This window comes from Ursus americanus, chromosome 6 (assembly GCF_024610735.1).
Source record: "Ursus americanus isolate L20-20 chromosome 6, mUrsAme1.1.p, whole genome shotgun sequence".
Classification (NCBI taxonomy): domain Eukaryota; kingdom Metazoa; phylum Chordata; class Mammalia; order Carnivora; family Ursidae; genus Ursus; species Ursus americanus.
The window spans coordinates 39,291,612-39,318,461 of record NC_142132.1 but is presented as its reverse complement, the minus strand read 5'-3'; the positions used below and the strand labels follow the sequence as shown (position 1 = coordinate 39,318,461).

Below are 26,850 nucleotides of genomic sequence, written 5' to 3'. Positions count from 1 at the left end.
TGACCAGCTTAAATCGACAGAAGGCATCAGAAACAGCACTGTGCCTGCTGTGGCCATAAGCCTTAAGAAAGTCTGGCATCTTCTGCTTTTCCACTCTTGGGAATCAACCGACATTCAACCCCACCCCAAGCTCACCACGGGAAGAGAGACAAAGAGAGCTCCCTGCCTCCCAGCGTCGCCGCCAAAGCCCCAGACACGGAAGCGCTACCATGTTGCAGGTACCGGCCCCAGCGGCCACGTGACCGCAACCTCGTGACAGAGCCCAGACCAAAGCAGCAACAGAACTGCCTGGCGGAGCCCAGCCAGGCCTCGGAATCAGGAGAGATAATAAATTAGCTGGGCAGTTCTACTGCTGCTTTTATTATACTCGGTTTTGGGGCAAAGTGAAACAATACTAACACCTGGAATGGGAATTCTAAGAAAATCCCAAGCCAATCTCCCCGTGATCATAGATACAAAACCCCTGAACAAAGAACTAGTAAACCGAATCCAGCTCCGTACAAGAAGGATGACACATCGCATCTAATTTGGGTTTATTCCAGGAACGCACAGTTGGATTAACATTAAAAAATCAATCAACGTAACTTACTGTATTAATACACTGAGAAAGAAAAATCACGTGATCCCCTCAACAAGCAGCAGAAAAACTATTCAATGAAATTCAACATTCATTCACATTTATGATTTTTTAAATAATAATTAAAATAAAACTCTTAGAAAACCAAGGCAAGAAGACACTCTCTTTACTTGATAAAGGCTACCTAAAACAACACAAAACGGAAAAACAACAAACTTGACGGTGAAACCCTGAGATCAAGAATAGGCCAGGGTTGGGGCGCCTGGGTGGCACAGCGGTTAAGCGTCTGCCTTTGCCTCAGGGTGTGATCCTGGCATTATGGGATCGAGCCCCACATCAGGCTCCTCTGCTATGAGCCTACTTCTTCCTCTCCCACTCCCCCTGCTTGTGTTCCCTCTCTCGTTGGCTGTCTCTCTCTCTGTCAAATAAATAAATAAAATCTTAAAAAAAAAAAAAAAAGAATAGGCCAGGGTCGGTCTCGAAGCCCACATATCGTATGATCCCATTCCTATACAAAGTCCACGGTTGCAAACAGCAAACGCGTTCACGACCACTAGAGACCACAAGATCCGTGGTGCCCTGAGGCTGGGAGCGTGGGGAGCAGCGGGAAGTGACTGAGCATAGGTACAGGTGATGAAAACGTTCGGAGGTTGATCCTGGTGATGGCTGCACCAGTCACTGAGTACACTGAAATTCACTGAGCCGTATACGTCCATGGATGCACGGTACGGCATGTGAATGACATCTCAAGAAAGCTGTTATAAAAGAACCAGAATGAGGAAAGGAGGCCCGTTGTCACTACTTCTACCCAGTGCTGTGCTAGCGGCCCTGGCTGGCACAGACAAGAAGAGAGAAAAAGCATAAGGATTTGAAAGGAAGAGAGCAGCTGTCTTTCTCTGCAGATGGCCTGATCTTACACACGTCCTACAGAATCCACCACGGAACCTAATTACATGAACAGATATCCCAGACAGAGCGCTGAGCCAAAGCCGCAGACGCGAAGACTCTGTTCTGTATGACTGCATTTATACGTAAAGTTCAAAAAAGTCCAGCCTGCATAACAGTGTTTCAGAATGCCTCCTTAGTGGTTGCCAAAAGTCGGCATAGTGCTCCAGTTTAGGGGGAGGACAAAGGGGCCCGGGACTGGGGAGCTGCTGGGGTGCAGGCGAAGTCCCAGAGGGTGATCACATAGGTGCTTACAATGGGTCACTAAACTCTAGCTGCATGTTTTATGAATTTTTCTAACGAATATTATATTTCATAATAAAATAATTTTCAGGGGCGCCTGGGTGGCTCAGTCGTTAAATGTCTGCCTTCAGCTCAGGGCGTGATCCCAGCATTCTGGGATCGAGTCCCACATCAGGCTCCTCCGCTGCCAGCCTGCTTCTTCCTCTCCCATTCCCCATGCTTGTGTTCCCTCTCTCGCTGGCTGTCTCTGTCAAATGAATAAATAAAATATTTTTTAAAAAAATAAATAAAATAAAATAAAATAATTTTCAATGATTTTTAATGGTGTTTTTTTTTCAAGCAACACAAAGGAAAAAGTGATTAAAGAGGAACAGAGGGAAGATGTTGCAGAAGGAAGAGGCTACCTCCAGCTCGGAGTTTAGCCTTGGTGGGCAGATGTTTATTGGGCAATAAAGCCTTCTCAGTCCCAGAGTCTGGACACTTTATCTTGGCCTGAGCCCAAGGCCAAGGCCAGTGCGAAGAAGGGAGGGCACATTCTTGATTAACGAAGGGGCCTTGCTCTCTGGAAGGATGTGGCCAGACCCTGCCCCAGCACTGGACTCCCTGCCCCTCTCCTCCTGCTGGTCCTCACACACACACACACACACACACACACACAGAGTGCAGGACCGGGACTGCAATTCCAATTGCTAGCAGCTATTGAGCGCCTACGGCATGCCAACATGGAGCAAGAGACTGGCACATAACACCTCCTGAGTCCTCACAACCTGCGAGGCCCGATCCCGGCAGCTCTGCCGGGGAGGTGGGAGTAGGCTTGTCTGCCTCCAGCCCCTCTGGTGTGGGATGGCTGGGGCCACCTCAGCTCCCCAGGAGGGGAGGGGAGGGTAAGAAGAAGTCAGACCTCATTCCTTTGCTCTGCTGCTGTTGCCCCCGCCCAGGCCTGACTCTAAGGACTGGGCACCCCTATGGCCCACCTTGCCCTACCCTCCCTCCTGCACCCTCCACTTTGGGAAAGTTGGCCTGATGTCCCCACCCAGCGCAGGAGAGTGACCGAGATCCCCCAGCGTGAGCACAGACTGAGTTATGAAAGCTCTCCCCTGGCAGCTGTAATTCGTTTCCACCTCACACCCAGCTCTCCCAGTCACAGGTTAGAGGCAGCCGGGCTAAGTGCACAAGGGAGAGGGGCCTCCGCTGACTGTGGCTCTCCTGCCCCCATCACGCTCCTCCTGTGGCCAGCACTTCCCCGGAACAAACCCAAGCGCCTCCCTCAGCCATTAATAACCTCCTCTGCATTAATGAATTGTGAACACAAGCCTGGCCATTAAGACAGCACAGGAAAATTCTTTGTGTTGCAAAGGCTTTTTCTCTGGACACCCATTACTGTTACGCAAACCCTCCCTGCATGGGGTAGGGTCCTGCTGCCTTTTTATTCGAGAGTGTCCATGGAATACTCGGTAAGGAAACACACTAGCTGCATGCAACCTGGCCACCATGGGTCCTCTCTGAACATCCCGAAGTACAGAACGCATCACTGCCCCGTGAAGCCCCAGGGAAGGAATGGGTGTCCTGCCCAGGAAATCCTACCAGGGACAGGAAGGAACCCCCCATCGTGGCCAAATTTGGAACGATAAAAGGTGCAAGCGAAAGGTAAGTCACAGCTACAATAAAGGTCAGAGAAATGGGAGATGTTTGGAAGACGCAGACGTGTCTCTGGCTCCTTTAAAGGTGAGTGGGACCCGGAGACTTGGAGCCGAGAACGGAGGGATCCGGTTAATAACGCCGGTATTTACGGAGTACCTCTCAGGTGCCACACACTGTTCCAAGAGCCGCAGGTGTTCTAGCTCCTGCGCTTCTCATTCAGTTTGAGGACCTCAGGCTTACTATGATCAAGACCCCCATCTTAGAGATGAGGAGCAAAGACAGAGACCCCCAGGGCTGTACGCACGACGTCCACAGCTAGGGAATGGAAGAACGAGGATTCACACCAGGCAGGCCACCCCAGAGCCCTTGCTTGAGGCCACTGGGCTGGTCGGCTGCTTGATAATTAAAGGATAATTAAAGGAGGAAACCCTCACAAGTGCCTGGTTTTCAATTACGTCTCTCTGTCCCCAGCGGGCAGTTTCCAGGCCGGAGGTAGCCAGCTGCCCCATTCCCTGATGGGCACAGCCCAATGCCCATTCGGGAGCCTGCCCGGCAACCTGGAGGCTAGTCGGCCTCATCTCCACATATGGACACTCTGCTTGACCTGCCACCCCAGAGGGGCCGTGACCTCCAGCCCTTCAAGGGTGCCACCCCCACCTCCCACTCTTCCCCAGCTCCCTACTGCCCGAGTAGCCCTGCTGACCTATCCAGACACAGCCCTCCACATGCACGGCGCCTCACACACTCCCAACACTGAGCCTGCTGAATGGGCATCCCCAGGACCCCCTCCCTGGCACTATGTCTCAGCTACCCGGACCTGGCCCCAGGACCTGGCTGGCAGCAGAGCCCATCCCCCACCACAGGATGATGTAGTGTGGCAGAGGTCAAAGCTCTAGACGGTCTGCACTCGCTCCCTGGCCTGAGGCAGAAGCACCAAGTCAAGCTTCACTGCTTTGGCAATTCCGAGCTGTGTGGATTGTCCAAATACTGGGGTAACTTTCAGTCTGATCTTGGTTTCCCCAGCTCTCTAGCTGCTGCCAAACCCCAGAACCCCACTTTCAACAGGTATCTCCAAGGAATGAAAATCACTTCTTCTAATTTCTGGAGAAAACCATATTCCAGAGTCTTCTGCTTCTGACTTCTCCGTCTGTATACCCAAGCTCAGCATAGGGGCTGAGAGACCTGCTCCCACCCCACCGAGGTGCCACTTTCCCCCATCATCCAAAGATAAAGAAGCAGAGTCCACACCCACTGGCCACAGCCACGGAGCTTCTAGGGCCCAGCCTGTCCACCCCATTCATGCTGGAGCCCGGGCTTGGCTCTGTATTCTGGGAGCCCAACACTGTGGGGGGCCCCGGAGCGCATTCCCTCTACATCTAAGGTCCCTGCGTGCCCTTTCCCTTCCCCCAGTGTAGCCCGCTCAAGGAGCTGACAGCCCGTCTTCCAAGAGTGCTCCTGTTTTCAGAACACACTCAAAGGCAAAAAATTTCCAGGCAGGGAATAGCCATAAAACTACGTTCAAGGACAAACAGCCCTCAAGGGCTGCTACTTATAGGAACCGTAAGCAAACTGTACCCCAGCAAACCCCAAGCTTTCCCACAAACACCCCTGCTGGCTCTCTTCACATTTCCCAGGCAAGGACTTCACATCTGTCACAACAACGCCTGGAACCAAAAGACCGGGCCCCCCAGCTCAGAGTCCTTGGCCTTGTAACCATACACAATGCTCTCCGGGCAACTAGCTCTGGGAGCAGTAGCTGAGGTGCTCCCTATGCCTCCCGGGAGGACTGAGCCTGCCCAGGAGCACTGAGAGCCCTGCCTTGTCTTCACACTCTGGCCCGCTCTCGGCGGCGGCACACGGCAGCTCTGGCTTAGATGCTCGGGCCCTGGTCTGGAGCTGCAGGTCTGGAGTCTCGGGGGAGGGGCACCCTGGTGCTGTCTAGGGTTGGGCCAGAACCTCAGTGGCCTACCCTGGATACCTGCTGTCTTCAACCCAGGGCCGTACGATCCCCCTAGGACCGCAGAGCCTAGGGAAGGAGGCACGAGCGCTGCTTTGAGTCTGGGGGAGGTGACACTGTGTTCGATTTCTTTCTTCTGGGTTATTTGCAAGCTGCCACAGGCCTGGAGAAGTGGGTTGGGATCTCCGGGCTGGAAAGGACTGTGGTGTTCACCTCACAATGGTCCTGGTCTCTGCTAGTCTTGGGTGAATCTAGACCCCTCCCCAGGGCTCACACCCGGTGGACTCACAGCTGTCCTCATTTGCTGGGGAAAAGAAGAGTAGGGGTCCAAGGCCCTACCAACAGGTGCCCATCCGGAGGAATGAATGAATACATGGTATCTGGAGGAAAGGGCACAGCAGGACCCTGTGAAGGGCAGCCCAGACCCCAAAGAGGAGACCTAGCTGACTAAGTCATGCGTGAGCAAGTGACTTCTCTTCCTCTGAGCTTCAGTTTCTCATTTGTGACAAGAAGGATGGGCTTAGAAGCCCAGACAGGTGACTTCGAGCACCACTAGGCATGAAGCTCCTCCCACTTAGGTGAGGCCAGGCTCAGGCCACTAGCTCTGCCAGCACTGCTTACCCAGTCACCTGCGGGGGTGCACTAAGGTAAGGGAGGCGAGGTCACTGCCCAGAAGTCCTGGCATGGGGGTTGCTCCTCTCTTGGGCCTATGTACTTAATTTTTGGAGCCTGGGGAAGCCTGGGAAGAGAAGGTTGCACGAGACGAAAAGCTGTTCTGTCCCCAAACTACTTACCAGTGTCGCACAAAACAATCAGGTGTTGAACCCCAGGGCATCTAGAACTGACTCGTGGGCACACACCTGTTACCCAGGTCCTGAGGCGGAGGCCGAGCGCCCCAAGCACACCTCCGGGGAACGCTGAGCCCACCTGGACTAGAGCCGGGCAGTTCCGACTCAGAGGCTTCCAGCTCAGAATATCTTGCTCCCAGAGAGGTACCACCACATGGGGTCAGGTACTTTCAGAAGGCAAAGATCACCCAACCAATACCAGCTGTTATCTCAGAGCACAATGGAAGGCCACGGACTGCTCTGACCAACTGCGTGCGGGTTTGGCCTAAAGACTTGGAGACCACATTTAAAAGAAGGAAATATCTCAAATAAAAATCCAGCTGTCCAACTTCTCCAGAAATGTCAATCGTTCTGGCAATGCTGTGTCCGCGTACCCACTTGGCCACCAAGCGGGCAAATCCACTGCAGCCGCGCCTGTGCCCAGCCCCTCAACAGGCTCCTCAGATACGTCCCCTGGCCGTGGAGCAATGGCGCTTTTCCCCGCGCCTTTCTCAAGAGTATGAAAATGACATGTGACCAAGAGGGCTAGGTGCCTCAAGAAAAGTGAGTATTTGGTCAAGTGAAGACAATGCCTACACACATTCACCTCGCTCACTGCCTGACATCTGAGCGTGGCGCCTGCCCCAGCACGTGACCGCAGTCAGGAAGGACTTCCCATGGGACCCACAGGCTGCCCCAGCAAGTGCCACTACAACACACAAAGAGACACGGAGTTTGGTGAGCACACTGATTCCTGTCACCACTGCAGGCTCTTACACACCCAAGCTCCACCCCTCGGCCCCCTCGGCCAAGGCAGCATCAAAGGAAAGTCTGCTTCTAGGCAGACATAGGACAGGCCCCAAGGGTCAGAGTCCAGCCAGAAAAGTCTAGGGAAGGGCTGGAGGGGAGTACATCCCGATGAAGGAAGAAGAGGGGTGACAGATTTGCCTTTACCAGCCCCTGTCACCAGCCCCTGCCTCTGTCCTGGGTCGTAACTCGGAAGACACAAGCCTCTGTCTGTCTCCCTCTCACCACTACCCTGGGCCCACCAGCTGCAGACACCGTGCCCTCGCTGCTCAGCCACCTGACCCTCTCGGCCTTCCTCGAGCCACTGCAGGCCTCCTCCAGGGCCCCAGCTTGGCTAGCCAGAGAGCCCGGCCACAGGCTGCCGCAGCAGAGACGTGGGAATCACCTCCAACTCGTGAGGCTGGAGTGGGACAAGCAAAGAACATTTATAGAAAAGATGGTTACTCTCGGGAGCCTAGCTGGCCGCAGCAAAGCAGAGAGGATGTGGCCGACAGACACGGGATTGTTCCTCTCCCCCACCAGTTCCTTAAGCGATACCCAGTCCCACTGGTAATCTCCTTCCAGAAGCCCCTTCCAGTTGGGACTCCACCTCTGTAGTTTCCTATCAGCCTACTGTGTCCTGTGAATATGTTCCAAGGCTACTCTGTGGGGGGTCTGTGTGGGCCCTGGAGCACCCGGGCCCTGGAGCTGAAGGAAGCATGAGGAAGGGCATGGGGCCCAGAGCTGGAAAGACGTGAGCCAGCTGTCTAAGTGAGGGGATTTGCCCGGCCACCTGGATGGCCTAGAAGTGGCTCTGGGCCTCAGGGCCACACCTCCTACAGAGGAAAATCCAAACCCAGGAGCATGGCTTGCAGGGCCTTCAAGCGTTGGCCCCTGCCGGGCACCTCCACCTTACTCCTGGGCATGCTCCCGTGGGCACCTACCATACCAACCATTCTCCAGACAAACCTGGTTCTCCGCTCTCCTGACACTCTGCACATGTGCTGTTCCCTGAGCCTAAAATGCCCTTCCCTCCCTCTGGAGACTCCCCAGGGAAGCTACTTCATGCCCTCACTCAGCCTCCAGAAACCACATTTGCACAGCACATTGCCACTGTGTGTGTGTGTGTGTGTGTGTGTGTGTGTGTGTGTGTGTGTGTGTCTGACTTACCAGCTGGAGGGGGACCCCTCGAGGGCAGGGGACCCCAGATCCTAATGCAGAACACGCAGGGGACAGTCTAGGAGGGGCCCTCCTACTGCCTATATTATCTGGAAAAAGCCTACAGCCTACCCTGTACCTCCCCCTCCAAGACCCCCTGGGACCGACGAGTCCCAAGAGCAGCACTGACCGTCCCCACCCCAGACCCCGTGTGGAAGCCAGCCCGGCTCCCGGCCCACACGGCCTCCCGGCCTCATCACATGAGGAGTACGTTTGGGGCCAGGAGTGGCGAGACAGTGGATGGGCACATTCATCCATCGGGGACGCCCCAGAAGTCCCCAAGGAGCTCCTCTCTCTGGGCCTGACCAAACATCCCTAATGGTTTGCATCCTTCAGACAACAAGAACTGTTAAGAAGAGAGCAAACCCTAGAAAATCTCCAATGCTAAGCCCTTCAGACCTCTGACGTCAGGAGTCCCCAGGGAGGCGGGCAGGCACGCTGCACGTATGGAGATGGTCCTCGTAAGCTGGGACAACTGCCCATCAAGGCCTCACCCACGAGATGCAGGTTAAAACCCAAAACTGTTACCAAGAAGAAGCCACCTGTGAACACAGATCCGTCCCTTGTGACACAACCGCCTCTCAGACAAGCCCCCAGCCGGTGCGGTGATGCCTACAATCTCAGGCCACGTGGAAGTCAAACAAGACAGCATGTGGGGGAACAGATGCTGTTCACGACCCTGGCTGTGACTGACAGAAGGAGAGAAGGAGCCGCACCAGCCCAAGATACAGGGTGGGCGGAACTGAAAAACCAGGACGGCCAGACCATCTCTGCGACCCCTTGGGGACAGCGCCATGCCAGCAATACCCCAGCCCCACCCCACCAGCCAGCAGAGACAAAACGTACCTTTCAGGGAGGCAACGTGCGACAGGGCCTGGGCGTAGGTGGCCGTGTTCAGGAGGGTCCCCGGCAAGCAAGAGGGGAAGAAAGGTCCTGTGGGACCCACAGTTCTCCCCAGGCTGCTAGAGAAAAGAAAATCACACTGAGTTCCCAACCCTCTGTACCTGCCAAGCCTCCAGACCCCAGGGGCCCGCCAGCCTCACCTCTGCTGGGCTTCCAGGGCCTCCTTCTTGCTCCGGGCCTGGTCCCCCGGGGGCGGGGAATTGATATTTCTCACGGGTGGAGGCGTCACTTCTGCCATGGGCTCCTTGGCTCCGGGCTCTTGGTCCGAAGCCCCTCTCTCCGTTTTCCTCCATTTGGCCCTTCGGTTCTGGAACCAAACCTGAGTCCGCAGTGGAAATGCACACCCCATGGAGGCAGAAAATCAGACAGGAGGAGTGAACCAGTACCCAAACCCACACGCCTGGGTCCCGCCCCAGGGCTCACGGCTCACCTTGCAGCACTGTGTGGGGGCCCAGCCTCCTCTCTCCAAAAGATCTCCCAAAGCAGTGCCCTCTGACTGCAGCTTCAGACCCAAAGATGGGTCAGAAGATCAGTGTAGAAGGCATGACAGGCATTTTTTTAATGAATGTTAAATCATAGAAAGTATCCAAATGCATCACCACAGGAAGGGCTCGAGTGCTGTGGACATTCTGGATGTATTGCAAGTGCATTTATTTGATGTGAAACGTATTTCCTATGGTTGGGGGAGGGGGGGGCATCACCATCACAGCAGTTTGTAAAACACTGCCCTGGGGTGTCCTCCTCAAAAATACTCATTCCCTCTTCCGGCAGGTTTGCCTGAGCACTGGAATGTGTCTGGCCTCAGACCTGTGAAATCGTCTCTGACACATCATGGAGCTCAGGACGGGTCCTGAGCACAGGACACGTGACAGCCCCGTGCACCCATGAGACACAACGCCTCCGGAGTCAGCCCTGGTTTGGTTTAGAATCCACCCCGACCCTACGAGGCAGGTAAGTCCATCCCCGTTTTACAGATGAGAAAACTAAGCACAGACAGTTTAATTAACCGGCCCAAGGTCATTCAGGTAGAAAGCGGCAGACCCACGATTTGAACACCAGTGGCTTGGCTAGGGACCAGATCCAAACTCCTTGCTAGTAATAATGGTGGCCACCCCCAAGCATTGTTTGCACAGAGATGCACGAAAAACACGGAGCATGTTGCCTGACACACAACAATCAGTCACTCGGTGGCCTGATCCCTGGTCAGGAGGAGGCTTACGATTCACCTGCCCTAAGTGCCTTCTTAGAGACAGGTGTGGAATTCTTCAAGCCTTGGCAATCAGGACGGCATCCGCAGAAGGACAGCCTCATGGCAGCCGGGCAGATGGGGCCCAAGGTGTTCCCAGAGGTCAGTGAAACCCTGCTGCTCTTCACCCAGCAGAACCTCTTCCCTCCTCTCCTGGGAGATAATTCCTGGCTTTCAAAAAAGGCTTGGCTAGACCTCCCTCCCACTCCCCCGGGGCATCCTCTCCTCCTCCTGCCTCACACTGGCCCAGGAGAGAGCCTGGGTCCCAGGCTGAGCCCCCCCAGCCCACCCCACTTCTGAATTTTCATTCTCCTTTAACTGGGTTTCTTTCTTTTTTAATCTCGTTGGCTTTTAATTGCACATATCAGCAACCATTGAATAATGATTTTATCTATATTCTAAATTTAGGGCAGTTAAATGCAAAGCAAAATGCAGACACTTTCTTGTGTCTTAATTGAATGAAGGTCACAGCTATAACAACATTTAATTGAGCTATTTTTCATTATCATATTTTAATGACTTTGCACTGACAGTTCGCCTGCTTCTGAGGAAAGAGCATGATGGAGTCGTTTATTTCCCTATTTAGTTATTGTTTGACAACATCAGCTTCGATTAAGACCCTGCTTTATAGAACATTAATCATATTTGAATGAGCAAGGGGTATAAATGTAAACACATCTCCCTTCCCGCCACCGAAGCCCGCGTCCCCACTCGGAGGCTCACTAAACAAACGCTTCACAGCCATTGTCTGTTTGCATAATAGCCAACAACAGCCTGAACAACAATTCCCAGCCTTAATTGTTACCACCCCTATCTCACCCTTGCACCTTTCAGGGAGAAGTTATGATCTTCCACTTCTGAATGCTCAATAATTGTGTCATTTATCTCAATTTGCAGTTCAGTCTTTAGGCAGCTATTGGCAAGCTGACATTAAAAAAAGAAGGGATAGACAACATCCTGGCCAAAGGAGATTTTCATTTCCAAATAATAATCAGTTTAATTTGCCCGCATATGACCAATGATTCATGTTCAGATTTAATAATCAGGATCACATAATCTGATTATAGGGGAAATAATTTGTTTACAACCCCCAATTTACTGCTCAGAATTCCATTATCTCTCTTCAGCCATTGGTTTTTAAGAGATACTAACATGACCCAGGGGAACCGAAAGCAAACTATTATATTTCCTACAATTAGATCTTTGCATAGTCTTAACCCCAAGCCCCTACATAAAAAAGAACAGAAACAGCATGGAGGAAACCCCATAAATAAAATGAATATATAATTGTGCTCAAAGAATAGCTCTCCCGGAGAGGCGGCGCTGCGAATCCATTCCTCCCGCGCTCGGGCACATCTGCTGGGCTCAACGGGTCTGTGCACTTAAACGTAATCACCGTGTGGCTTCTAAAAAGAAATCCTGCTTAGAGACAGTCACCACGGGCCATGCTCGGCTCGGAGGCAGCCCTCTCGCTGCTGCCCTTTAAAGATTTTTAAATTGCACGTGGTCTTCGGATCCACGTCGCTGAAAGAGTCCGCGTTCAGGGGAAAAGTTGGAAATGATGCAATTTCTGGAAAGCAGATCCTACCCTGTTCCCATCTGAAAACACAGTTCTCTGCAATTGACCGGCCTTACCCCAGAGCGGTCAGAGCTGCTTTGAGAATAGCATCTCAGCTCTTTTTTTTTTTTTTTCCAAAGCAAGGAAATGGATGTGCATTGATGTAATTTAGTACCTTAGAGACGCGGACAAATTAGTGTAGAACATTATCACTAGTTAATTATGAATGACCGATTAATCAACCTAATCTAATATTCCACATTATGTTGATGTTATTAAAGTGCATCATGAAAATGACAGATAGTCTTCATTTGCTTTCTTTGGCCAAATGTGCACTCTGCAGTCATGATGTCAAAAAAAAAAGTTTGCCAGTTTTAATATTAGAGAGTTAAATAATTAAAAAGAAGGTTTACCTGCACTCTGGCTTCTGTGAGGTTTATTTTCATGGCTAGCTCTTCTCTGGTGAAGACATCGGGGTAGTGTGTTTGGGCAAAAACTGCCTCAAGAGCTTCCAGCTAGTAAAAGGAAAAAATATTTACTGGTGAGACGCTGTGGCGAGGAGAGAGGAAGCAGAGGCATATTTCAGATTTGCGAGGAGCGGAGCGGTGAGGAAGTAGTTTCATAGATCAAATAGGGGAGGAAGACGGAGAAGAGAGCTCTTTGAAAAGATCCCACAGAATTAAAATTTTAACCACAGATGACTTAGGAGCTAAGACTCAATAAGGACATCAACATCGGGGCTCCCCCAAGAAATAAGAATAAGAAGAGAAGCACAAATGCTTTTCCATTTAAATAGATTCATAGGAATCAAAGGCTCTAAGGGTGGCCTTATGAATCAGAGCCATCCACACAGCTTTCCCCATAGGGCACAGGAGAACAGACACAACTTGCAGAGTCCCTCACTGTGCTGGTCCCATGGAAACTACCGAGAGGGATTTGGGCCACCGTCCTGACAGCTCCAGTTTGCACAGATCTAAGGGGAAGAGCCCTGGTCCAGGAGACACAGTACTCGGGTCCCACTTGTAGCCCTTCCATTTACGGACGGCTGTACCGTCTACAAATCAGTCAGTTTCTTGGGCCCCAGTCTTCCCGTCGATCTACTGGGGATAAGAATGTCCTACCTGCATTCCTCAAGGTTCAGATGATACTGCTTATGTGGAAATGTTCCCCCCAACTACCAACCTAAGGCACATGTGAGCAAACACTATTGCCCCTCCACTTCCCGTCTGGGCTCTGAAGGTCCAAGCCATCTGCCCTCTCCCCAACCAGATTTCTTGACACAGAGAGCGTTCAAGAAAACAGAAAGATCCAGGTTCCATAGTTGGCTTTATTTTACAACACAAAGAACTGCTGCTCAAACTCTGATATTTGGGGAGGCAGGCAGTAGCTAGCTCTCAGAAAGGGAACGCCATCCTTACCTGCTGAAGGGTGAACGTCGTCCGGTTCCGGCGCTGTTTTCTGCGCAGAAACCCATCATCGAAATCTCCTGGAGAGTGGTTGCCGAAGGGTGCGGTGCCTGCTGGGAGCAAACTGAGTCAGCCAGACCGGAGGGCCTCCCTGTCCTCACACCGACCCCGGACACACCTGCTCGTTCGGACGCACCTCCAGGCACAGCCCTGTCTGTCCCAGAGCATCTTTCTCTGCAGCTCTCACGGGGGCCCCTTCTCTTCCACTCTCTTGTGCTCTCTCTCCCCAATAACCTTTGACTTTAGGCCCAACTATGCTTATTTCATAGGGCAGGTGGCAACCTTCTCCCCCAAGAAGGCCAAATCTGCTCCTTGTGAAATTCTGGGCTCGGTGCCAGGAAGAATCACTGGCGTGGGGCAGAACCTCCACCTGCCCTTTGGTTTCCAGCTGCACCTGCGTCCAGTGTGCCTTGATCTCAGCCCCTCCCTCGGATTCTTTCATAGAAGCCTCCACGGCTCCGTTTGCTCACCTGGGAGTTTACTTTCCCTTGTTTCTATAAACAACAAGGCTGAATGGCTGGGGGTGGGGGAGGAAAGAAAACGCCAAGAGCTTTCACTGCACATTTCTCCTAGAACTTCAGGACACAAGGAGGTAAGAAGTTTATAAATGAATATTAATTACTGTTGGTCACAGCTCATCAGCACCATAGTGGATCTGTTATATTGATGTCAATTAACAAGAGGTCTGCACCAATCACTAGTGTGCTGAATTCCAAGCAGACTTAGGCAGGGCCACTCTCAAAGGGCACCCCACCCTCTGGCCAGGCTCATAAAGGACCCATTGCTCTCACTTCCCTGAAAAGAAAGGCGTCCTTTCCACCGCCCTCCCCAGCAGCCTCCAAAGCTCCTCTAAAAAAGAACAGAGTTTGGCCCCAAATGTGCATTCAGATCATTTTCCGAATATGCGCCATTTACCCGACAGCCTACAACGGCTTCTTAGAAAAACAAATGAGCAAGTTCCCATTAGCCAGTGAATGCCATACCTGCCACAGGCTCTGGTCTCAAAAGCATACATGTTTGGCATTAGGAGCTGGCCAGCCACACAGGCAACCTCCCTCAGAAAGATCTCAGTCCCAGAGAATCAGGGTCCTCTGGGTTTTTTAAAATTCTGTCTACTAACGGGGGTCCCTCCTACTTATTATTCAGCTCTCCAGTGCCATGTCCTTTGCCACAATACCTCAATCTCTCCTGAAGCCTTCTTATCCAAATTGCTCTCTTCCTCAAAACCCTAGTTACCAAGATTTCTCTCCAGCTCATTGTAAACTTCAAAGGGACAGCCTCAAAGCAGACTTATTCCCATTATTTTGCAGGAAACCAAATTGTCTCCCTTTGATTGGTGAGGATGGATTGCGGGCTCTGAGATGCGCCAAACATCATCTGCCTCAACCTTCTAACATACACCTGCTGGTCCGAAACTTTCCCACAACATGCGCACGTAATATCTGTAAGTGAGATGTTGTGTGCCAGATTGAATCCTAAAAAAAGACTGACGGTCCATCAAATTAATAAGAACCAATCGAAAAGAGGAAAACATGAGAAAAAGCTTTTTACTTAAAAATAAGTAGAAATGTTGATAATTTGAAAATGTTAAACCCTGCCAATAACTAAACAAAACAGAACAATGAACTACTATTTTCAACATTTTGACAGAAAAAGTAATGAGGTGCATAATGATACCCAGTACGGTTAAGAGTGTAATAAAATGTGTGTGCTCATTAACCATTTGTAGGAGCATTAATTGGTGCAGCCTTATTAGAGGGTAATTTGACAGGATTCATCAAAGATTTAAGTGCACATACATATATTTAATCTATGAATTAGGGAAAGCATGCCAAAATAGGAAAAGAAGAACATTCCTGGCAACATGGCAATAGGGGAAAAAAAAGTTCCCACCAGTGCAACATATAATGGAATATTACACAGCTGTTTAAAAGAAATCAGTAGATCTGTATGTACTGACATGGAACAATCCCCAAAATGTATGTTACAAAGTAAAAAAAGCAAAGTCCCAAAGGATGTGGCAGTATGATCTCAGCATAAAAAAAGGCATAACGTATAGAAAGAAAAAGTGTGTTTTTCTTGAAGGAATCACAAGACACCAACAATAGGGAGTATCTCTAGAAAAAGAGGTGGAGAAGAAGGGATTTCACTTTTCAATGTGTAGGTTTCTGTTCTACTTGAATTTCCTAAGCAGGTATATGTAGCACTTTTTAATTCAATATTAGTAAAATTATCTGAGAAGTGAGATGATGAGCCATGCTTTACTTTCTTCTTTATGCCTCTCTAGATTAATAAAGAATAAAAATTAAAAAGCTCCTAGGCTGAGGGAGATGTCATATTCCAAAGGTCTGTTCTCAGCCCCTCCATGCACAGCAGCTCGCCTCCTCCCGAACAACACTAAACTGACAAAAACAAAAAAACAAAAAACAAAAAAACCTACTTTCTGCAAAACTGGCTCAGAAACACATCTGCAGAGGGATAAAAAGGTTCTTAAAGACACATCTCCTTTTCTTCTGGTCATAGCGCTCAGAGTCAGCGTTGAGGTGGGATGTGTCTGGGGCATGGCAAGGAAAGGTGGGCAGCCAACAGCTCGGTGCACTGGGGGCGTGATAGGCGAGGCCAGGACTCGCCCTAAGTGACTTCTGCAGCCCACCCTGCAGCCAGGGCTGTTCCCCCAGGTTATCTAAGCAGCCCGCCACCTGCCAAATACCCACATTTTGGACCACCCCTCTTTAACCGGAAGAGCGGGCTGTGTCATAGCCATCAGTCCAAACCCCAGGTTCAGAAGTGAGAAGGTGAGTCCTCCACACATGCCAAGGGTCTCCCTCCAGGCCTGGGGTACAGTGTCAGGGGGTGCACCTCATAAAACAGGGCAGCACGGGTCCTTGGAGATTAAAGGAGGTGAAACGCAGCTAAGTGCCTGGTCTTCCCTTCTTATTTATAATGCTGACTGAGCTAGCACGGCTTCAACATGGATCCTCAGCCTCCTTTAGAAAATTCTGCTGAACTCTTAAAAGCTTGCATGGTTAAGATGACAACAAACTTCTGCAGTCCCTGGGCAGGCTGGCCCGCGGAGACTCCACTACTGCTCCAGGTAACTGGAGGTAAGGTGTCCAAGGTCCTCTGATGTCTGAGGCCCCTTAGTGCCTCACCGCCTTTGCCCTCCCCCATGCTTCCCTCCATTTCCTGGCCTCCAAAATTCTCCCACCCCACGAATAAATCAAAGGAGTAGGCTGCCAAAGCCAATCCTGGTATTGCTCCCCGTTACAAAAGTTCGAATATCGCCCGGGGCAGACTGTTGCTCTGAGGACCGTGCTGTTGGAAGTCCAGAAGGTGTGGCTTTGCATTTGTCTAATGCCCACCCAGGGGGTCCCCCCAGGCCCTGTGTGGGAGCACCAGAGGGCCAAGCTCTTCCCTTCTCACAAACCGACTCCCACCTAACAATCCAGTGCAGAGACCACCTGAGGGACCCTGAGGCAAAATGTCTTCTAAGGGATGGAGACCCCCAAAATCTCAAACCCTGGCCAGGGGGCTGCCCCTGGGAGTGGGGAGGGGTTGGCATGTGGGCTCAAGAAACCTAGTGAGTCACAGAAGAGGAGCCACGCCAGGGCACTTGGCGGGGTGGTGGGCAGAGCCGCCTAGTTCCAGAGGGCCACTGTGGTCCAGAACGGCTTCCCTGAGCACAGCTGACCCGTGCTTCAAGTGAGAGCAGCTTAGCCAGGGGTCGTTCATGGCTCATGGTCAGTGTCAGGATAATGAGCGCCAACTCTAGTTCACCTTGGTTTTTCAGGATGTTTGCAAAACACCGTGAAAGATTGATACGGCCCCCAGGGCGGGGGAGACCCGATTAGAGGCGTGACACCAGCATCTGTGCTGGGAGGACCCAGCGGGTCCCTGCTGTGCGAATAGCCCGGGGCCAACCGGCCCAGGCGGGGAGGGAGGTGAGAGGGAGGTGGGAGGCAGGTGGCGACAGGGCGGAAGGCTGGAGTGGGATGTAGGGACGAGGCCAGGGGCACCAGTTACCCACCGCCCGGCGGCTGCAACCCCCGCAGACCGGGAACCCAACCACCACCCGCCACGCCGTTCGGGAGCTTTCTGGCCACCGCCGGGCGGTTCGCAGCGGCCCCAGGCGCGGCGCTTACTCACCCTCCAGCTGTGGCGGACAGTGGAAATAAAACATCGCCGACGGCCGGATCAGCTGGACGGCGGGGCCTGGGGAGGGTGACCGCTGGACAGACAAGGCGCGCGTAGTTCTGGCCTGGCTGCAAAGCAAACAGCGATAGAGTCTAAGTCTCCCTGTGCCCGCGCCCCGTACTGGCCCTAGTGCGCTCTGGGCGCCGTCCTCCCGGAAGCCACCACCCCCGCCCCCGCCCACCAATGCCCTCAGCCCACTGTGGGGACTGGAGGCGACACGGCAGCGCCGTCCCAAGCGCGGTCCCCGTGGGACAGTCTTCGGTTCGGGTCCACCTCGCAGACAGCGATGCCCCCACCTCGGCCCCAACACCAAACCCGGGCAATCTGTCTCCCGGCTCTCTGGGGTCCCCGCAGCAAGCCCAGCACCCCAGCCACCGCAGCCGGGTCCAGCGAGAGCGCCAGGCCATCTGCGCGAGCGGCAGCCGGGGCCGGGAAGGCAGCCGAGCCCCAAGGCCGGGCGCGCGGGGCCGGGTGAGTGGGTCGGGAGCCGCGCGTACCTCGGCGGGCTGCGGACGAGGAAGGCCGGAGCGTGACCGCCTCCGGTCCGCACGCCGGGCTCGGCTGGAAGCGGGCGGGGCTCGGCGCGGCTGGCGCCCGCAGGACCAGAAAGTGACTCGGGAAGTGGCCAGATGTCTTGCTGTCTGTCTACAGCGCGCGCCGCCGCTCAGCACTCGCCTTTATAATCTCACGCATAATTGGCCTTAATCTGATTATTTCCAGCGCTGTCTACAGCGAGTAACTTGGATAGGTCTATTGGGCCTTACAAATGGCCCACGTGGTGTAAAAAAAAATCCATCATTTCTCAGCAAACATCAGAAATTTTTTCTTCTCTTAAAAGAGGTTAGAAACAACCAGAACTACCACCACCCCCAAAAAAGGCAGTATTTTCTGAACACGCCACCCACACCCACCCCTCGACCCATCTGACTCAAACCTTCTTTCTCCGTGAAAGCTTGAATTTAGGCTCACCCTTGTCAGAGGCCTGGCGACTCCCGGGCTGCGAATTGACAAAGCGCAGCTAATTGTAGCCGCCGGATGGGTTTTTGGGGGGACTGTTTGCACACGGCTTCCCTTTCCAAGCGACTGTACAAAAGGAAAGTTTGATTTTGTTCTCAGCAAGGGGTCCCTGAATTTATGTTCGCTTCTCGATGCAAATGATATGCGGTGGGACCCTTCGCAATTACTTTTAAAATGCATCCGAGGCAGACACTCAGCGGAGAGAGACCGCCCTTCCCTCTGCCTGGGTGAAAATTAAACTCTAAAGTACCGGGCTGAAATTTTCAAGTCAGGGGCGCGGGATTGGATCAAATCACATAAACTGCAAAAAAAGCAAGTCTAATGGCGCATAATTGGTTCTGTAATAGCATTACACCAGGATAATAGCCCGTTACGGCCCCCTGCACTATTAAGTGCTTCCCTGGCGGAAAGCCTTTATGATATTAAAGGGGGAATATAATGATATTTTGGTTATTAAATGCGTGTAATTAATTTATGCACCACTGAAAATAAAGTTGGTATTATGACCCACTCAAGATGCATCAGAAGATGCAAGTCAGACAACTGTTGATAAGTTCTGGTGTCTGTGTTCCGTCTAGACTGCTGATTTTATTTTGGGACGATGGCTTCTTGGACAGACTGCATAAATTGAATATTTTATAAACATTCTAGTGCTGCGTTCGGGAGCCCTGGCGAGGCGGTGGGTCGGGTCCTTGCACCGCCTGGGATCCAGCCTTGATCTTAAAGACACAGCGTGTTGGAAACAAAAGGCCTGGCGGGCCCACACGTGGACACCCGCCGCGGGCGAGCCTCGTCGAGGTGAAGGGCAGAGTGCCCGGGGACCTGGGCCGCCCATGGACACCCCATCCGAAAACCAATGGGAGGAAGACGCGGCACCGCTCCAGCGCAGGCAAGTTAGGGCCCAGGGCACTTCCGCTGCCCCTTCTGGGCTCAGCCCTCCCGGCTCGCGGAGTCCGCCGCGCCACGCGGAAGAAACCGCTTAAAACTCTGGCTCAGTTCAGAGCGGAGAGAGTCCGCGGCACCAGCTCCGCCAGGGTCACCGACTTCGCCAGTCCAGGCGACCAGAGGCGGGGAGCACGCCTGCAGGTCTGGGAGGCGAGTGCCGTAGCAGGAGGGGCTGGCCGGGCAGCAGAGAGCGCCGTTTCCACTTCATCCAGAGAGGGCTGGAGCCCCAAGAGCTCACCCTGTGTCAATCCAGGCCAAGAGGCTCGGCGCCCTATCTGTGTCCCTCCCTGTGTCGCTCAGAGGACCCCTGCCCTCTGGAGTCATTTCAAAGAGCCTGAGGCTACCCTTGCGTGCCCGGGTCTGCCAAAAGCCCCCTCGGGTTCCCATCTATCCTAGGCGGCAGCTCCCGGCCTGCGCACCCTGTGCGTTCAAGAGCGGGGTGCCTGTCAAGAGAATTGAGGAAGATATCCCGGAGGGCTTGGCCAAGATGCTCCAGTCGCACCCGAGTATCTGTACGGGAACCAGCGGCACCAGGCGCTCGGTGCCGCATTGGCCCCAAAAGCCAACGAAGTCCAAGCCCCACTCTCAGCTCTCCATCCCTCGTTTCCGCCGAAGCAGATTCCTATCAAGGCCCAGAGATGTCCCGGGAACTTGACAGGCTCATCCTGTGTCTGCGGGCCCCGCACTCCCCGCGCCTCTTGGACAGTCAGAACCCTGGACAGCGGCATCGGACCCTCCAGGGCTGCGGAGGGAAAAGAGACCGGTCCCGAAGGCCCTTCTGGGGCTCTGTGCTGCGCAGCAATGGGACCCGCCCTGCCGGAACCCAGGCTTTGGGGGACTGACCACCATCCTCTCCCGATTCAAACCTGCGGAAGTTAACTTGGAGCGCGCGCTCAGCGCTCAGAGAAGGGACCGAACTCTCGGCGCGGCAGCCCCACGCGCTGCTCCTGCCCCGCGGCTCCAGCCTGCCAGCGGCCAGCCGCAGGTCGCCGCCTGACCCTAGCCTTCCCAGCGTCCCCGCCGCGAGCCTGGCCGTCTCCCTGGAGGGACAACTAGCCAGGCTCCCGGAAAACATCCACCTCGCGCGGGACTCGTAGTCAGCTGGGGACCCTCTGCCTCGCCTCGCCCAACGTCCCTCTCCCTGAGCCTCGAGACCCGCTCCTTTCTGTTGGCAAAACAGCAAATAAACAAACAGCCAAGCAACGTGGAAACCAAAGCCTACTGCAAACTTTGATGACGCGAGCCCCCTTTTTTCTTCCGATTGTCTCTGACACTCGGCCTCCAAAGGTGACTAATATGTGCTCGCTGCGGCCCCCCTCCCCCACCAAAAAGGGCGTTGGAAACGAAAAGGTTATTTTTCCTTAATTCTTGTGCGGTAAAATGTATTTTTCAATTAACCAAATTCCCCGATCTGTCCCGCTTGGACACTCTGATAATTTACAACCTAAAAGTGTACTTTCTTTATCTAAAGACCAAGGTGACTGCTTTTAATTTTCTCTAACCTCTTTACACTTGATGTTCACCAGACTCATAATGTTAATTGGCTTCATATACGGATCATCAGTTTAATGAAGAAATAAATCCTGTGTTGCTTTATGTTTTAACAGTGATTGCTTTAATGAGGAATGTGACGTGTTCCAAAATCAAAGCTGCAGGAGACATTAGAGGGGGCTTCTATTAGGACGGAAATGCTTATTTAAAGTTAAAACCACGGGTCATATTTCAACAGATTCTTACACCGCTGGCCCTCCCCACCCCCACCTGGGCTGCTTCCAGCCTCTGGAAGGAGACAATTCTGTGGTTGGTCCTCAACGCTCCTTCTTCTCCCTATTTAATTCACAGCAGCCGCAGAGTCTCCCTTCCTTCTGAGTCATTTTCTGGTTACTAAACAGACGTGCTCCTTTACCGTCTGTCCAGCAGAGCACAGAGAAGCCAGAATAGGATGGATTGTTCAACTTTCAAGGTTGTTCACTTTTTAAAAAATAGAACAAAGTGGGAAGAGAGCGTCACACACTCCCTAAGACGTGTGTGCAGATGTGGCTTCCCCCCTTCCCAGCGTGTCTTTACCACCGAAAATTCAAGCCTCCACTCCTAAAGCAGACAGCTCCCGTTTAGGCCGAGGGGGCTGCTGCTGACCCACTGGCCCCTGAGAATGTCTGCAGGGGGTGTGCTAGGCTCCCGCTGGGTGACAGGAGTTCTACATCTCTACATCAATTCATAGCAGAGTAAATCTGCTTTCTCTAATGGGTGTTTGATTTTTCTAATTCTAAGCTTGTTCTGTGAAGGGAAAACTGTCATCTCAGAAACACCAACAGCAGCAATAAAATCCTGGAAATTAGAGCATCTATCCCTGAAAGCCCTAAATTGTCTTTCAGTTGAATTATGAGTTATTTTTAATTGATTCCTAAAAAGAATCCCAAATCCTTAGAAAATGTAGAGATTCGAGACTCCGGGTTGATGCCTCAACCATCACACATGGTTTTCGTTTCTTACCGTTTGCTCTGTTCTGGGGAAACTGGAGAAACTTTTCAAGATACCACTGTCAACATCTTTTGAGCACAGATACATGAACAGATGTGGGATTTGATATCTCAGTTGCGCTCAGAAGAGATTTTCCCCAACCTTCCTTTTAAAACTTTGTTTAGCAGAAACAATTTCAGTAAACATGGTTTAAAAGCATAACAATATTTCCATTTTCAGGGAGGAAGAAAAACCCAATGAATTCCTAATTTGTGTTTTGGAAGGGTCTGGGTGATTTGTAATGTTGTTTTGTTATTAAATTGTTTAAGACCTCCCTGGTATAACCCCCAGTGGTCACACCGCTCTCCCAAGGCAGAAGGTGAAGCATATGCACGCTCAGTATGGACCCACATATTCTCTACTTGTCAGCTAATCTATTGTCATTCTGTAGTTTTGGAAATTGCCAAGAACACTTGAGTGAGCTAAACATGATAAGCTCTGTGAAAAAAAAAAAAACCAGCAGCTAATTGAAATTCCAGATGAACAGGGAACTATGAACAGGAAAAATATATATACAACAAGGGATAGATATGCATTTTATTATCTTGGAAATTTCTTACCATTCATTAGTTTTACTGTCATGCGAAAGTAATAGCAGCTACTCAAATGCAAGCCAACTTCCAATAATTTCATCTGCGCTGGCCACAGGACCAAGTGTATTCCCATGTGGTTCCCAGGGAGTTTTGCGGCTCAGCTCCAAGCAGCCTAACCCTCCCAGGGTAACAAAGCATCTCACCTGATGCAGGCCCACCCCCTGCAGAGCCCGCAAATGCGAGCTTCCCAAACAGGGTGCACTTGAGGAGGCCACTCATTCTCTCAGGAACGCCTTGACTTCCTCTGAGAAAGGAGTTTGAAAACACCTACATCCAGTGCTGGTAAGGGGATTCAAAACAGTGCTAGACAATGTTCAGGGCAGTGAAGCTATCCTGAGTGATACTACAGCGGTGGGTACATGCCATTATACTTTTGTCAAAACCCATAGAATGGACAACACCCACAATGAAACCTAATACAAACTACGGGCTCTGGGCGATTACGATGCATCAACGTCCAGCTCTGGTGAGGAGTGTTGGCAACAGGGAGGCTGTGCTCATGTAGGGGCAAGGAGTAGATGGGAACTCTCTATACTTTCTGCCTAGTTTTGCAGGGCATTGAAAACTGTTTGAAAAAATAAAGTCTATTTTTTTTTAAATAAAGGGGGAAAAAAGATAGTGCTGAGAACAATGCCCAGCACAGAGCAACCAGTCAGTCAATACCAGCTGTGATGGCTCTACTGTCATTACTGTTACTGCCCTGCCACTACTAATAGCCCACGAGGAGACACGTGCCTGGAGAGGGGCTACCCGGTCCGGTGCTGCTTTGAGTACTTCTAGATGGCACGTGACTTTCCTGGCTGTCTCCAGGATGAGCCCACCTTGAGCCAAAGCAGAACCACCCTGGGGAGAGCTTCCCTGCAGCTCCTAATCCTACCTATCTACCAGTCTGCCATGCTTGCTTCCTGACATTTTTTCCTTCTTCATGCTTCATTGTCAGGGTTGTTGACTTGCACTCAGTACACGGCTATTTGACTAGGAAATCGAAGCCAAGGGCCTTTGAACTGGATCAAAGGTATTTTATTTGGCCAACAGGAATTTTTTTAAGAAATTCAGAGGGAGTGCCCTTAGCCTGAGCATGTCAACCCTGCTTAACCACAAGCCCCACTATTCCACACTACTTTCCTCCAGGTCACTTTTTCCATTTGTGTGACCCACCTGGTTCCCGCAGCCATCTGACTTTCCTACCCCTCACATAAATTCTGCATGAGTCTATCATAATTTTCAGACTGATAATGACTTCTTGTCAAGTGTTAGGATGGGAGAAGAGACAAAGTCCATAGCCTCTGGAGTTCCAGAGTTTAATTCAATCCAATTCAACAAACCTATATCGATCATTTACTCTGTGCTAGGCGCAGAGGACACAGACCTGAGCTTTGGGCCTTGGGAGCCAACCCCCAGAGATTCTGGTGAGGAAAGGAGACTAGATAGCAGGAGACAGGAATCTGGCACTATCTGGTACCACAGGAAAAGCCACTGGATTCACTGGGCCTTCTTTCCACTGCCCTAGAGAGCTTTCTGGAAGGGCAGCTCTCAGACTACAGCCTACCCCAAACTGGCGGAGGGATCCCCCACACTCATGTATCCTCATACAGCTTTAGATGGAGAAGTACCCTCCTTCCCCAGAGCTCACAGACAGTCTCCCCTCTGTCCTCCAGGGACCCAGAAGTCTTGACAGGGCTCAGCATCAGCCTCCAGCCCCTTGCTTCCCAGTTCCAGCTGCAGGGAGAAGCTTGGAGGACTAGACCTCACATCAGTCTGGGATATGTCCTACAGGTGCACCCACAGTTTCCATTTTTAAGATCCCAACATCCAGCACTACTCTGACGGGTCTCCTACAGTCACTGGCTTGGAGCAAAATCATTTAATAAACATTTAGTTGGTAAGCCTAGCTGACTATGATGAAAAATGTAATAATGAATTGCAAACAAGAAAATGAAACCAATCCAAGGAAATCTCAAATAAGATCCAGCCAAAAATAGAAGAAAGATCTCAGTCTCCAAGTCTACATTATCTCTCCAATAAACCTAGGAAAAATAACTTCCAAGGTCAGCTCTTTGGTGCAAAACAATTCTCCCTAAGAACGAAATAACAGCGCTGTGGCATGTGAAGAGTGGAACCACCAGAACCATGACTGGAGGCCAACCTTCCCAGCCCAAGCCCAGGGCTGGTCCCTACACGCTCTTTAATAAGACAGGCTTCTCTTGAAACAAAATATACAGCCAATTGCCCATGCTAAGTGCTCAATAAATGTGCAGAATTTAATTGAAATGACTATTGAAGAAATGAAATAAGTTTGTTACATGAATGATTAGTAAACACAACGAAAGCCTTCTAATTTCTAATAGACTTGGATTATGTAAACATCTCCAGTGGGAAGGGTGTGGGTTTTCAATGAGGTGGACTGGGGGTCAAATCTGGCTTCTTCCTAAACCCCCTGTCCTTGTCTACAAAGTGGGCTGGACAATGCCTACCCTGCAGTTATCTGTCCCAGCCATAGGTCGCTTCTTCTTGGCCTTCCACCCACATACACTGTAGGTACTTCCTAACTGTCACTTCTCTGTGATAACCTTTGCAAACCTGGATTCATCAGACCCTCCCTCTTCCCTTTGACCAGCGCACTCCTGTCCACAATCAGAACCCACGCCTCCAGGACGCTGCCCCCCCCAACCTGCCCGCCCCACTGTTCCATTTGTACTGTCTGGTTCTCTCTTTATGACTTGGTTCGCCATCAACTTGCCTAGCACGGCCAGGCCACCTGTGTGCAGACCCGTGCACTTCTCTGCACACACCAGTAAGGCACTCACTGCCTCCCTTTTCTCTTGCCGGCCTCAGCTTCATCCAACAGCAGACTCTCAGAGTATATTTAAATCCCAACATAAATATTTATTGAATGAAATTGACTGATGTCTGAGCAAAGCTGGTGCCGCAGTCTCCACCTCTCAGCCTCGGGACCTCATAGCCCACCGTGCCCCACAGGCCGGCCAGGTAAGGGGCAAAGCTTAGCACCACGCACTGAGACACGCTAGCAGCCTTCACTGTTTACCTGTCTATTCATTCATTTCTTCACTCATTCCACAAATTGCCAGGGAGCACCCGTTTTGTGCCAAGAAGTCTTCCAGGAATGCACCTGCAAACAAGACCCCAGAGACCTAGGAGAGTAGTGTGTTAGGAAAGCCTCTCCGAAGCATTGTAACAGAGCTTGCCAAAACCAGGTCCCCAGAGACAGGCTGCAACCCTGGAGAGGACCCCAGCTGTCCAAGACTGCTCCCACAGCCCCCCAGCTTGGCCCAGGCAGTCCAAACCAGAAGGAGTGAGCTCCGGCAGCTGCAAAGGGCAGCTGAGGCAAGGATGGAAAGGCTCACCTTTGCTGGGAAGGTGGAGGTCCCCGGCACAGCCCCCCAAGTGTCCGTCCTGTAGCCCAAACATTCCTGTTCTCCCTCACATTCCTTCAACATTCCTTCAACAGATGCTCGGTGAGACCCATGTTTGTGCCAGCCTGATGCTAGCGGCAAGAGAAAAGAGATGTCTTGTCTTCCACCGTTCTTAAAACCTTTTAATATAATATATGTGTGTGTTGTTGTTGTGTTTTGTATTTGCTAATCTTGTCTCCCCAAGTAGATGCCATGAAGGTAGAGAGCAGGTCAGCGTGGGCTCATCGTGATATGCTAAGCACTTAGCCCTGTGCCTGGCACCTAGCAGACATGCAATAAAGATCTGTTGGGGGCACAGATGAATAAGGCAAGATCTGTGAGCTCAAGTCTAGAGGGCATAGACATGAACAGACACTTGGCGATCAATGCCTCTCCCTGCAGTGCAGTCTTATGTCCTTCGATGCTCTCTGGGACAAGTCAGGGCATAAATAAGTACATGAATCAAGAGCCAATCAATCGTCTCTTCTCTCTCATATCTCTTACCAGATGCTGCTGCAGACCTCTCAGCAGTCACAGCGGTCACCTCCGAGGTGGTCGTAAGTGGCTCACAGTTTGCAGAGCAAAGTGGATGCGCTGTCCAGTCTTGCAGGAAAGGCTACAACCCTATGAGAACACTGCTTTAGGCTGTGTTGCCAAACTTCACTCACACGCCATTCTAGAACCTTCTGTCTCTCCTCAGCCTGAAGTAGCAGAATGGATATGGCATTCCACGTCCAAAATCCCTGTTGCTACTTTCCAAAAGCTCTCGAGTCATCTGACCTTTTTGAACACCAGTGTCCC

At 51.6% G+C, this 26,850-nt stretch overlaps 1 protein-coding gene across 1 annotated transcript in view; it reads right to left on the bottom strand.

Moving 5' to 3' along the window:
* DRGX (dorsal root ganglia homeobox) overlaps nucleotides 1-17,547 on the bottom strand; it is a 29,191-nt gene extending 11,644 nt beyond the window's left edge. The window contains exons 1-5 of the mRNA XM_045809893.1: nucleotides 17,514-17,547; nucleotides 13,320-13,417; nucleotides 12,315-12,416; nucleotides 9,238-9,416; nucleotides 9,041-9,153 (exon numbers count right to left, since the gene is read on the bottom strand). Of these exons, the coding sequence (XP_045665849.1) occupies nucleotides 9,041-9,153; nucleotides 9,238-9,416; nucleotides 12,315-12,416; nucleotides 13,320-13,417; nucleotides 17,514-17,547 (526 nt within the window). The remainder of the gene's footprint in view (nucleotides 1-9,040; nucleotides 9,154-9,237; nucleotides 9,417-12,314; nucleotides 12,417-13,319; nucleotides 13,418-17,513) is intronic.
* Nucleotides 17,548-26,850: the final 9,303 nt, after the last annotated feature.